Consider the following 14,491-nt stretch of genomic DNA (forward strand, 5'->3'; position numbering starts at 1 on the left):
CTACTAAAAGCACATTCACTTGTACAGAGCACACAAGAGAAGCTTTGGAAGTACATAACACCTAGGAGACAAGGGAAGAGCAGCTCATCTAAAGAAAAAATAGCTATGGCAGATTCAAAATTATTAGTGGTTAGATTAAAAAAAAAAATCAAAGCAACACAACAAAATAGCAAAGGACAGAAGTCAAGAACAAGTGACTTACAGGGACTCTTCTCCAGGGTGTCTGGGTGTATTTATCAGCAAATGTACACTTTTCCTCTTTAGATTTCTGGTGGCAGTTACACCGGGTTGCCTGGACAAAACCACAAATGTTTAAAATGATTTTATTCTGCACATACACACAGGCAGAGGCTGTGTTAAGAAGAACAAGCCAAGTTACCAGGTCACATAGTACAATGCAGCTCTGGCTACTTCCATGGCAGACATGCCTACATCAAACATCAAGGTCTATTCAGTTATCTCCTCTTTTTCAGGGACTGGATTTGGGATAAAGCAGTGAACTATAATATTTCTTTTGACAATCTTTTAAACTGTCTGAAAAACTCACTATATATAATTTTATGTATTTAAAAATTTACAACATCAATTAGAATATATGCAGCAATCAAGGGCACAAAAAGAATACTACTGAAAAATTATATCCCTTTTCTGATTTATTTTGATCCTGTTGTAGAGTACTGTCCTCTGCCCCTAACAGCCATGAGCTTCATCAGATCGTCATCCGATGTAACTACTTGCAAGAGAACTTTAAGATTGGGTCTGATGACATTGCTTCAAAAGATGGGGTAGAAGGTTCCAATAACTCACCTGAGATTCTAGCCACTCTTTTCTGAACCCTCCAGCCAGCTATATCTACTTCTGTCCTAATGAATATGGCCCTGTGATCCTGGGCGTGCTAGAGTTTATATTCTGTGGAGCATTAACTAAGGGGGACTCCATCTATGCAGCTATGGAATGAGAACTCCCAGCGGTGTGAGTGCTTTGGGCTCACCTGTGCTCCTTTAAACAACTCTCACCCATGCTCTGAAAGTAAACTCAGTAGACTCACTGGTTCCCCAAGATGGACTTTGGTGGAACTGTTGATGATGCCCAAAAGGAAGAGTAGATGTTTGTTTGTAACTCTCCAGAGAAAGTGTTCCAGCAATAACTACTAAAGACAGTTTCTTAATTGGATCTCTGACGGAACTCTACTGGGTATTAAATACAAACAGTCTACATGCTGTGACTGTTCCTCTGTGCAGTGCTACAAAGCCTCTTTAATGACCTTTACTGTACTGGAATATTAGCAATTGAAAATATATTCTCTACACAATTCCTGTCAACTGCTTTTGACCCTTTAACCATATCTTATCTGTCTGCTCCTATTCATTCATGAGTTGGATTCCTGAAATATGACCTTAGTGGCACAGAGTTCACTATGCTATATCCTTGACATTCTGAATCAAAGTTGTATTTTATAAAGCTGAATTTGCTGTTATGTTGTTTGATTTCGAATAAATATTCTCTTTTAATTTTTGTGATTTTATGCAATATGTTCATTTTAGTCTGGCCTTTTAATCATTACACACTATCCTATAACTGAAATCAAAGTACCATACAAACTGTTTTCTCATGAATATTTGAAATCACAACAATTACAAAATTATGAAGATTCTAGCAAGCCTAACTCTGAGGAATCACTTATCATCATTCACAGAAATGAAGTATTTCCCTAGAATCTCTTTCAATATAACACAATACTCAAGGCCAAGCACTTGGTGTCACTCTACTTACAGAGAGAAAAATGCCCAGGTACTCATTTCTCAAAACATGTCTGAAAGAAAGCCATATACTCTGCATTAATAAGCAAAAGTAAATGAAATAGAGAATTTTAAGTCCTTACAAAAGAGGCCATCAACATGAACCAACAAAGAAGTATTCACATGAATACTTTATATTTTATGTAAAAGTTCCATCATATACTTTGACTGGAACACATGTCTCTAAACACAATGCTACATGAAACTCTGAAAGCCAAAACAAAGTCAAGCTCCACTCTTGCCCACTCTTATACAAGCAAACACAGCTCCCTGGTGAAGAGTCTGTTTACAGTCTATAATACTTACAAGCCGATGCTCTAATAGTTGGATTTTTTCATCTTTTTTCTTTATTTCCTCTTTAAGTTCTTTTATTTCATTTAATAAATCTTCATTCTGAAATATGAAAAATACTGTTACATAAAACAGTCTAATAAGAAGCATAAAGTCAATGAAGTCAAATAATGAATGGATTACTTGCTTATTTAAAAGGAAATCTATTAAATTTTAGAAAGATTTCATGCTCTAACGGCAACTGACATGCAAACAATGGGCAAAAATGGAAGTAACTGCTAACATTCACCAAGTTCTCATTTGAATTAACATTTATGCTGATCTTGGCTACACAGAGATATGTGCTGTTATTCTTTGTATTAACATAATAAAGAAACTAGGCCAAAGGTCATACAGTAAAGGAAATCACCATGCAAAACTAACTTCAGCTAAAATTTTAAGGGACACTTATAAGCTGTCTGTCAGAAAGCATTAAGGGCAGGGCAGGCAGAGGAAATGATGTTAATTAATATATAGGAGAAATTTCAAGATTGTCTCAGAACTCAGCAAAAGATAAATATGTCAGCTGAGTACCAGAGAGTGTTCTTCAATGAGCCACTTTCCTGACAAGCACTGACTGAATTCAAGTGAAAGGCACCAGCCAACTTCATCAACCAGACATAGTCAATACTGTAAAATGGAAGTCTTTGTCAAGTTAAGCAATATTCTGACGATATTTCCAAAAATGGCAAGTACTGTTAACCTATCCTTAGCCCATTTTATGTACCACTACTCAACTGTCCACATATATACATATACTGAGGAAGTACTATAAGAAATCAGAATGTATATTTTCATGAAAGATTTTCTAAAACAAAAACATGTAAACAAATAATGATTATGTGTTGTTACTGAGCAAAATATGTCATCTCCTTCAGATACAATCCAATAGAGATTCAAGGTGAATATAATTAAAATACATAACATACATGCAAGAAATTGTCTTTTTTAAGTTTTAAAAATGCAATTATTTTAATAAAAGATCACAAGTAAACATTAAACACAGGTTTTTGGGATATGACAGAAGTCATCCAAATGACAGGGCAAATCAGAGGTTAATTAGGAAAAACCATAAAAGCTGGACTTGAAGATAAAGAGCTTAGGAAGTGAAAATCCGTAAGAGGAAAAAAGATGGGTTAGAGAACATGAAAGATACATGAACATCCTAAGGACACATTTCTACCCTGTACAGAAAACAAAGTCATTATGATTTGATGTATATAACTCATTATACAAAATCCTAAGTCATAAATATCACTAACACTGAGGTGAAAACATGATGAAGGACTTATTATTGTACCTCAAGGACAGGATGAGACCACATTCAAGGCTTGCCAACTCTCACAAAAACATAAGTGGTAATTGTCAAAGAAACAGAAAATACTAAAATACTGTTTTACAGACACTGATGAGCAGAAACATATCCTATATAATTAAGATTATTCAAAACTGGTATATTGGACCTAGCATCAAGGTGCTATTTGAACATTTACAAGTTTACAACTTGTTTTCCAAATGAAATATGACAACTTGATGGGACACTATGCAACCATTATTTATGTAGACATGGCTAGTTTCTACAGTATTAAAGAAAATGTGCCCCATGTGACATTCAGATACAGTACACAGCAGTACAATAGACACTACTCTACAGACTGACACTTTACATCACAGGTGTACTGGGTGATTTTGTGGGTCAACTTGACACAAGCTATAGAGTCATCAAAGGAAGGGGCCTCAATTGAGGAAATGCCTCCTTGAGATGCAGCTGTAAGGCATTTTCTCATTTAGTGATCAATAGGGAGGGCCTAGGCCATGGTGGGTGGTGCCATCCCTGGGCTGCTGGTCTTGGATTCTATAAGAAGGTAGACTGAGCAAGCAATGGGAAGCAAGTCAGTAAGCAGCTCCCCTCCATGGCCTCTGCATCAGCTACTTCTGGGATCCTGCCCTGTTTGAGTTCCTGTCCTGACTTCCTTCAATGATGAACAGCAATGCTGAAGTGTAAGCCCAATAAATCCTTTCCTCCCGAACTTGTTTTGTGGTCATGGTATTTTCATTACAGCAATAGAAACCCTAAGTAAGACAACAGGAAAAAAATATGCCTGTTAGGAAATAGATTCCAGGAAAGTCTTGAAAATGAGCAGAAGGTCTAAAGATACAGAGAAACACTGTAAACTTTGGCTCCCATATAATACTCAAAGTACCATACAATACAGAAATGAGGACAAGCATAGCACATCCAGAGAATCACATGTGTTCTGCCACACACATGCTGTAGTAAAAAATAAGAAGTAATTTTATTTTAGCTAACAAACTAGGCAATGGTCACCATCAGAAAGGACCATGGCTAGCAAGTCAGAGAATGTAAGATTTGAACTTGAGATGGCTTGGAGAGTTTGGAGGAAATTTTGAACAATGACAAAATGGGCTAGAAACCTGCAGTACTCCAGATGAGAACAGGAGCCTGAGCCAATAAAGTGATCATAGCTTTGAGGAGACTTGATAATTTACACCAAGGGGAAGAATTCAAATCCATGTTTTAGCTTGAGTGACATGATGAACGGCTATGAATCGGAAGAAAAGGAGAATATAGGACACAATGAACTACTGCATCTCAGCTTAAATAAGATGTAAATGATGAATGATCTACTAGACACAAAGGGCATAGGGAGGCGAATTAATGTCAACTGTCAATGTGTCTATCATGCAATACTAAACATATGGACAAACTAGAAATAAGGAACAATGAGAACAAGGCAATGTAAAAAGTTGAAATTATTTGTCTCTTCACAGCAAATTCCTGGGCTGGTGTGGTGGCACATCCTTGTAATCACAGCACTTCAAGTGAAAGTAGGAGGATCTGGAGTTCAAGGCTAGCTTTAGCTACACAGGGGCTAGCCTCAGCTATACAACAAGCCACACAGCCTCCTGGACTACATAAAACCTTGTCTCAAAATCGATTCTTTGTTTGTATAAAACTTGAGGAAACGTTTAATTTGAGGAGAAAAAATGTCAGTCAGAAAGCTGAAGAAAATTTAGATACTCGCCGAGGTCATCTGAATCACTGGCTTTAAACTGGATGCAAAATAGGAAATGGTTTTCTAAATAAGCCACAATCTGCAGATCTGCTGGTGTGGAACACTACCTCACTACCAGTCATGTTGAAACCCACAGATGGGAAGCAATTGAGTGATGACAGGTAGTCAACAAATGGAAAAGGCCAGATTAGTAGCCCAATGTAACTACTGTGCTATATTCTTAGGATTATGATGGCTTCGTATATCATTAGATTCTTGGTGAATTACTAAGATACCTATAAGCAGCCTATGCGCCTCTGTCTAGCATTTCCAGCCTAGGTCACCTGAATCATCTGGAAGCAGCATTTGCTACATCCAAGCAGAATTCATATGAATTTCTTCAAGTTCTTCTTCCTTTATACAACAATGCTATGACATACCATAAGGCTGATCATACAAGTTGGCTCTCAGATTGAAGATGAATAAAACAGAATTTCAGCTAATAAACATATCATGTATAATTAAGTGAGATTTAGCATTATGTTAAGTCACTAATGTTCTGAGATTAACTGTCATTGTAATGACTAGCAAACATGGGCAATTACAGCTTGAGGAAATGGGATGTAAATGCTTTATCTTGAAAATATTAAATGAGTCAAGAATATCTGTATATGCTTAAGAAATAGTTGTAAAACATATCCACTAAAATCTAAAGATCATGAGAATTATACCTCCAACTGATTATTAAAGCATACACAGATTTACTAACTAAATTTTCAAACATGGGAAGGGTAACCACATTATCTGAATATTTTAATTTTATGAATATATAGAATATATATATGAATATGTATACCATTTTAATTTTATTGGAAACCTTATTTTGATTATTATTCATGGTTATAAGCAACAGTAGTAACACAGGGTCAAATTACTTTCCAACTGACAAGGGATAAATTTAAGTTAAAGCATCACGGAGCTATCATTTTAGTTTCATACAGTGGCAAAGGTTCAGAGGAAATCTGATTGTTTTCCCAGAATGCAAAGCTCTAGGTTGGCCTGTTTTCTGTTGTAGGGATTGATCTGACTCACTGCCTTGTGGATGTTAAACAAGTATTCGACCAGTGAGCTACAATCTCAGACATTTTTGTGACAGTATTTCACTACATTGTCCAGGTCGGCCTTGAACTCACTGTGTAGCACAGGAAGATTTCAAGTCAGCCTCCTGATTGGTGAGATCTATAGGCATGTGCCACTACAATCTGCTAAAAGCTGTAGAATTTTAATACCTCTATTATTCAAAGCTTAAAATGTTATCGCCATATTATTTTTATTGTAAAAACTTTGAAATCTTCAGCATAATTACCTAGCCATACCTTATATATCTGATCACCGTCTTCTGGCTCTGGACTGGATGGCAATGATAGCTCAACATCATGCAATGATCCGCTTCCATCATGCTACCAGGAAAAAAGGTCAAGAATGAAAGATTAATACAATAATCTCCAACATTCACTCAAATACTGGCACAGAACAAGAGGTGAGACTTCAGAAGGCTCCTCTCACCTCTGCACTGGCAGAAGAAAATGTGGAAGGGGAAAGGAAGGTGGGTAAAGACAACCCAAGGAAACAGCAGAACCACTAAACAGAGTTAGAAAAGAACTATAGGAAACATCCTAAAGACATTTAAAACTAACTCAGCTAAGAAAAAAAAAAAATGGGAAATCCAGTTGAATTTTCTTTGACTGAGATAGATTTTTGAGTATAAACAACTCAGAAATAGCATTTTAAAACTCATCAAAGCCTGACCATAAAAATCATTTGATTAAACACTAGATACATGAGAACATGTGTCACGTGACTCTACATAAGACGTTTGAAAAAAAGGCCAAATGATATGCAGTGCTGAAAATCGGAATAGACATATACAAAGGTACTGAGTAGGGAGGAACGTTGAGGGACATATAAGAGGAAGCTGGAAATGTTCTATGTCTTAATGAGATGGTGCCATAAAATCTACATATTACAAGTTCAAACTTATTATGTCTTTAGCACTCTACTAGCTATAAAATGTACCTCGCTAAGAAAAAAGTGAAAAAACAAAATATTTTGTCCTTAAACACCATACTGTAAATGAGAGGATACTATTAAGTTCTAGTCTTTGCTGAACTGAGTTACTATAAAAGAAAAAAAAAAGTTCAATGATTCAAAGAGACAATCTCAAGAAAGATGAACCAGTACAGAATGAGCCAGAGGTGATATTGAGAAACTGAGGCCGGGCAATGCAGCACAAGTTCAACAACACCAAGAATACTGCCTTCCTCAGTCACACATGTTCAGAGTCCACATGACCATGGATTTACCTGAACTGAGACAGAAGTGTCTGAACAGGAGGGGTGCATTTAGGCTATTTGTTATAGATCATGTCTATTCAATCAGAATCCGTAGAGATGGGCCGAAGAACGTGTATTTTAGCAAAGCTTAACAAGCAATACAGATTAACTAGCAAGCATTTGCCAGATTCTCAGCATTAGACAAATTACATTTCTACTAGTGATACTATAGACACTAAGACCTGAGAAGAGAGGTAGTATCCTGATAACAGTAAAAGTTCTCAGCTGGGCGGTGGTGGCGCAGCCGGGGGGGTGAGGGGGTGCACGCCTTTAATCCCAGCACTTGGGAGGCAGAGCCAGGCGGATCTTTGTGAGTTCGAGGCCAGCCTGGTATACAGAGCGAGATCCAGGAAAGGCTCAAAGCTACACAAAGAAAACCTGTCTCGAAAAAGTTCTCAGAAGTGTGTGTGTGTGTGTGTGTGTGTGTGTGTGTGTGTGTGTGTGTGTGTATACATATGCATGCATATGTATGTGCCATCCTCAGGAATGGCATTTTGTGTATATGCATGTGCCATCCTCGGGAATGGAATCCATTTCTTTTGAGGCAGTCTTCCACTGGCCTACGATTTACCAGTTTGGCTAGGAATCATCTCCTCTCTTTGCCTTCCCAGTGCCACCACACACCTGACATTTCACCCATGGGTACTGGGGATCAAGGATCAGATCCTTGTGTTTTCAAGACAAGTCTCTGACTCACTGAGCCATCCCTCCTAGCCCCAGAATATTAAATTTTGAAAATGGTTTTAAAACAAAGAGAAAGGGAAGAAGGTAGGAATGGAGTGATTATTTTACAAGACACATCTCAATAAGAAGTCTATCTCTACTCTAATGACATGACATACCAATGCAGGCTAAGTCTTACAAAAAAGTATATTTGAAAAAAAGAAGCTCTGAAAATGTAGCCTATTTCCAAACATCTTCCTGCTCATTGTACAGAACCCCAAAGAACAAGAGAAAACACAGCACATACTGTTTTGCAATCACTGTGGATGTAGGTATGGGACGGATGCAGCAGGGCAAAATAAATAAATAAAGCAAGGAAGCAAGCAGGCCCCAGTTTCCTGGGTGAAAGAAAGAGAGAGCTCAGCCAAGATGAAAATACCAGGGTTGAAAAATACCAGAAAAACCATTAAATTGCATCTAAATTCTTAGGTACAACCAAAACACAATTGCTCTTGAACAGCTTGTCAAAGTTTCTTTCTGCCAAGAAAGTAAAAGCACACCCAGCAGGCACCAACTAGCCTCTGCTCAGCACCTAACTGAACTGTGGTTTCAATCCAGAGCTTGTAGACTGAAGTCTACCTGACCTTTCCCTGCTCTAGGAAAGGGGTGTGTGTGTGTGTGTGTGTGTGTGTGTGTGTGTGTGTGTGTGTGTTTCATTAAAGAACTAAAACAAGATGAAAAACTTCAAACAGAAAAATGTCAGCTCACACAAACACCAAAGCCATAAATGACACAGAATTTATAATTAAGTAGAAAAGGTATATTAACAACTTATCAGAAAAAGTTTCATGGGATAAGGAGGAAGAAACCTGAGCAGAAGTGGGGGGCGGAGGGGAGACAGGTAACCAAGTAAAGCAGTGTACTCACAAGGAAGGTAGAAGAAGCCATAAGCTGGTGTTATTATGTAATGACTTTATTTATGACACTTTTGAATATACACTATGGCCTCAAAAAGTTAACTTCTGTAGCTGATAGTAAAGCGTCAAACTCCTGCTCTAGGCTACAAAGGTACTGACACATCCTTAAGAATTTATTTCAGCCGGGCAGTGGTGGCGCACGCCTTTAATCCCAGCACTCGGGAGGCAGAGCCAGGCGGATCTCTGTGAGTTCGAGGCCAGCCTGGACTACCAAGTGAGTTCCAGGAAAGGCGCAAAGCTATACAGAGAAACCCTGTCTCGAAAAACCAAAAAAAAAAAAAAGAATTTATTTCATTCCAACACTCTCCTTCATTACCAGGGCATTAAGATTAGAAGTCAATTTAAAAACCAAGGCACAATATACTCATTTTCCCCCGCCACCCCAGGCAGGGTACCATGAAGCCCAAGCTAGACTCAAACCTGCTGCATAGCTAAGGATGACCTTGAATTCCATTCCTTCCTGACTCACCCTCAAGTGCTGGGATTACAGGCAAGATGCCACCATGCTTAGTTTAATGGGGGAGCTGGAACCAAATCAAGGGCTTCATGCACAGCAGAAAAGCACTCTACCAACTGGGCTCTCTCTCCAATCCCCAAACTAATTTTGTAAAAACTGGGGGAAACTATATAGGCTAGCCTAAGATACCTAGGAATTATTAATAATTAAGTTGTTTCTACATCTTAATTTTTTTAAATTTTGCATTATATTTTTAAAAGCCTAGCAATTTAGATTTAGAAGATCAAAGGGGAAGTAGGCTTTGACTGAGATCAAAGCACAAGAGTTTAATTATCCTCTACATACTCTCCACCTGAATTAATTAGGAAGACTACTCCTCCCTTAAATAAGACACACACAGTGGTAGTATTCTATTTAACCCTGACTAAGATGGAAGTATCTGGGCCAAAATTAGAAAATAATTCTGAGACATGTAGAAACATAAGGAAGAAAATTATACATGGATTGAAAACATTTTATTTTTAAAGATGGTTTGGCAGTAAGGGCGCTTGTCACCAAGCTTGATGACCTGAGTTCTACTCCCAGGAAACACATGGTGAAAGAAGGAAACAAACTCTTCCAAGTTGTGCTTTGTCCTCTGCTCTACACACACACACACACACACACACACACACACACAATAAATTAATAAATTAATTCATTTAATAAATGATACTAAGAAATAACTTCACACGTGATTTTTTTACTTCACATTACACACAATGAGGAAGTAATATTTATGTTGGACACTGTTTTCAGTGTTCTACATAAGCATATACATAAGAAAATAAAATATAAAGCATACCAACTGAACAAAGCATAAGCAATTTGGTTAACTGACTGCCTGAATATTCTGGATTTTTCTGAGTGAAGTATCAGCAGTTTCTTTAGACTTTGAATTCTAAATGTACTTATGCTAATGTATTCATCAACAAATAACAAAAAAAGACGTGTTTTCAGACTGAGAGTTGAATCCACGGTCTTGTTCCCAACAGGCAAGAACTCTACCACTGAGCTACATCCCCAGTCCACATTGCCATTTTATTAAAAATGAATATGTCTTCTCATCTGGAAGCATGTAAGCGTTACTGTCAGCCAGGCTTCTTCCAGTGGTTTTTGTTTGTTTGTTTGGTTGGTTGGTTGGTTTTTGTTTTTGAGACAGCATGAAAGTAAACTTCCAGCCTGATACGTCACTTCCACATTTAACCACTGGAAAACCTGGTAAAGGCCATCTTACCCAGGAGGTTCTCTCAGGAGTTTGCAAAAGCTGGGGTCTTCCTATGAGTTCCAGAGCAGCTGCAACAGACATCAATACTTGAACTAGTTAGCAAAAGATTCTGGCAGCACTGACCAGCCTGTGCTGACAAGCATCATCGGTGATGTCAACAAAGCTGCTTTGTGTTCAGACAGGCTAGAGCCAGCCATAGAGGCATCTCAAGAAAGAAGCAGAGGATGGGGAAAAAGCTTCTTTTTATTTTCAAAAGTTTGTTTCAAAACGTTTGTTTGTGAGTTCAAAGATATATGAACAAACAAATCACATTGAATACAGTTCAGAATGTCAACTAACAATTTTGAGTACTAATGTCAGTAACTGATCTATGGTGTTTAAAATATAATAATACAAGCAACGTTTGAGGATGTAAAAAGCAGAGATTTATAAAGCCGATTTTCAGTTTTTCAGAAATGAGTTGATCCTAACAGATAGCTGAGGTAAAGCATCTTAAACAAAAGAAAAATTCTGACATTTTAAAATATATAAAAACGTTGAAATGCATGGAACAGCTCATCATAGTATTTTGAGAAAATACTATCTGTAAACCTATGTTTAAATTTAGCATTAAATGTAAGTAACTCATCTCTGAATCTGGACATGTCTTTCTAAACTACCCGCCCCACCACACACATGCACTTAAAAACATTACTTTTAGCTAGGCATGGTAGTGCATGCCTATACTCCTAACATTTAGGGCTGAGCTATGATATGAAGCTTGCCAGCTTGGAGCACCTAACAAGACATTGCTCATTACCACTGCCCAAAATACATAAGGAAGAAAGGAAGGAAGAGAAAGGGAGGGAGGGAAACACACATACAAACACACACTTAATTTTTTTCTAATTTCCCCCATTTTGATGCTTTGAAAACATTCAGCTCCAAGCAATCTGTTCTATCCTATTGGTCTGTACTATTGAGTGATCTCAACATTTCTTTTTAAAAATCTGTTTTTCTTAGTAAATTCTTCAGTGCTTTTCTGTTTCCCATTCTCAATCACTGTTCTGTGTTAGTACAGTATCCTTCTCTAAAGGTTTGTTTGTTTGATTTTTGTTTTTCTTTCTCCTGGTCTTTTTCAATGTTTACAAATTCACTAACATTTCCAATTTTGGACTCATTTTCACAAGTTCCAAATGCAACACTGCTAAGATACTGGTTGAATTATACTGGGCCTATAAGTAGCAAGGAATTGTAGATTCACACTTCAGATTGAATCTTACACAGTTAATACAACACATAATTTGCTAACCTTTGTAACACACCATTCTTCTAATTATTTAATACTTGTATGTCATCCCAAACTATAAGCTAGCCATTCTGCTTAAACATTTATCATCTATGAATTAAACAATGATTAAATATTCAGGCTTCCTTTAGAACAAACATTTTCTGTTTCAGTTACTTTATAAAGCATCAAAAACATCACTCTGTAGACCTACTGATGATTGAATGCTTTACCTACACAGTGATAATTCCATTATTTATCATTTAAAACCCACAAATATAATTTATTAGATTTGAAGCTTTGGGTATACTCCTGCTTATCTAACTAAATAAGCTGTTTTCTGTGGAGAGTGGGACATGACACACAGAATGAAGTAAACTTCCTGTCACATCCAGGTACTCTACATATGCATACATGAATATGTCTAAATGCATATATATACATATATATATATACACACATATATATATATACACACAATATTATAACAAGTTCCACATAATGTTTATTCTTATTACATGCAATGATCTTTAATGATTTTATATTGGTTTACTTCACTAAAAAGCATAACTATTGTGAACAGAACCCATTTCAATACTCACAGCTAGGGTTAACTGTGACTTACAATAAAAAGTAAGGTTCTCTTTTTTTGTTTGTTTGTTTCAATACTATCACACTCTTTAGCATTCAAATGGTATTTCATAGAGTATGGAGAGTGATAAAGTAAAAATTAAATGCATCTTAAAGTAAGCAGAGTTCTCTTTGGGGACATCAATGTAACAGTGTAGGCAACTCAAGCAAACAATTACAACTCTCAACTTTTCATACTGTAACAGGCCCTGAGACCTTAGCACAAGGATGCCATGATGGAAGTACCATTCAGGCCTTGAAATCCAGCACATAGGCAGCAACACCTGCCAAAGGAAAACAAAGACCTAATCCAGCAAAGACTACAGTTCTAGGAAAGCCTTGCTTTTTGGCTTCTGTAGTTCTACTCCTGTCTAATTATTCTTGCTAATTGAGATGTGCCAACCCAGAATGTCAACTTTGTGCTTAAAGCTCCCCTTGAGAAAGGCTCAGGACTGTACTCACGCCAAACTTCCAGTGCTGTCCCAGCTGGCTAATGAAGACTTCCTATTGGCTTGAACCTGTGTCCAAGTAATCTTCTTTGGTGTATACCTCATAACAATAACTGCCCACAGCAATTCACAGATTCAATAAATCCCTACCAAAATGCCTGACTTCCTTCAGAAAATTAGTAAAATCAATCCTAAAATGTATATGAAACCACAAAAGTACCTGGACAGCCAAAGTAATTTTGAGCATACTCTTGATAGTAGGAAATATACTTTAATGTTTGGTTTGATGCAGAGAACCTACCTCATGAACTTCAAGAAACTTACTGATCTTAAAAAATGTACTTGAAATTCTAGCACTCAGGATTGATGCATTGGTCACTGAGTTCAAGCCAAATCTGGTCCTCTTAGTGAGTTCACCACCCTGGGATATATATATATAGATATATAGATATATCTATATATCTATATATATATATATGTCTCAGTGAAAAAAAGGAAAGAAAGAAAGAGAAAAAAATGGTAGCACTTACAACAATAAATCTTTCAGTTTATTAGAAGTAAACTTAATAAAACTAAACTAATCTATAAAATATTGCTGAAAAAAATAAAGAACTAAATCAACTTACCAACATATCATGTTCACGGACATAGAGATATTCTAAGGGGTCAATTCATCCTGCCATATACTTACTGGTTCAATGCTACTCCCATCAAATCCCAAGAGACTTTCATATGATCTAACAAATGAAATTGATACTTTACAGAAAAACAAAATACTAGGATTACTTAGTGGGTAGAAAAGACACCTCAGCACTGAGGGCTGGCAGCAAGACAAGGTTTGGGTTCAATGAGGAAGAAAGGCAGGAAAGAGGGAAAGGGACTAGAGAGGAGAGAAAAACTTCTGCATCATCTGCACCAGGAATATATGAGAAGTGAACATTTGTCACAGAACGACAAACTAACAAAAAACCTCCCCTTCAGACTACAACAGAAGCCAGGGGAGCTGGAGCATACTTCACTAACAGCAAGAGGACTATGAGCTCTGGGTCAGCCTGGACACACAGTGAGACCCTATCACCAAAAGAAGCTGAAAAGGGGTGGGGGGAAACTATATAAAATGTGTATAGGGAAAGCTAGATTCAGGTAAACAGGAGTCTGCAATCAGAAAGGATCACACTGGGACCTTTATCTGTGTTTCATTTCTCAACGTGGGTACTAAGTATCAAGCAGTTTCACATTTTC

At 37.2% G+C, this 14,491-nt stretch overlaps 1 protein-coding gene across 5 annotated transcripts in view; it reads right to left on the reverse strand.

The window, feature by feature from the left end:
• Positions 1-14,491, reverse strand: part of Ccser2 (coiled-coil serine rich protein 2) — a 132,804-nt gene that overhangs the window by 20,145 nt on the left and 98,168 nt on the right. For 4 of the 5 annotated variants that reach the window (XM_059274154.1, XM_059274158.1, XM_059274159.1 and 1 more), the window contains 3 exons: positions 6,523-6,606; positions 2,106-2,192; positions 203-292 (listed from right to left, as the gene is read on the reverse strand). In XM_059274154.1, coding sequence (XP_059130137.1) covers positions 203-292; positions 2,106-2,192; positions 6,523-6,606 — 261 coding nt within the window. Of the gene's footprint in view, positions 1-202; positions 293-1,780; positions 1,814-2,105; positions 2,193-6,522; positions 6,607-14,491 lie in introns of those variants that run through there. The other variant, XM_059274156.1, reaches the window with a different exon arrangement.

The sequence above is a fragment of the Peromyscus eremicus genome, chromosome 9 (assembly GCF_949786415.1).
Source record: "Peromyscus eremicus chromosome 9, PerEre_H2_v1, whole genome shotgun sequence".
NCBI lineage: Eukaryota > Metazoa > Chordata > Mammalia > Rodentia > Cricetidae > Peromyscus > Peromyscus eremicus.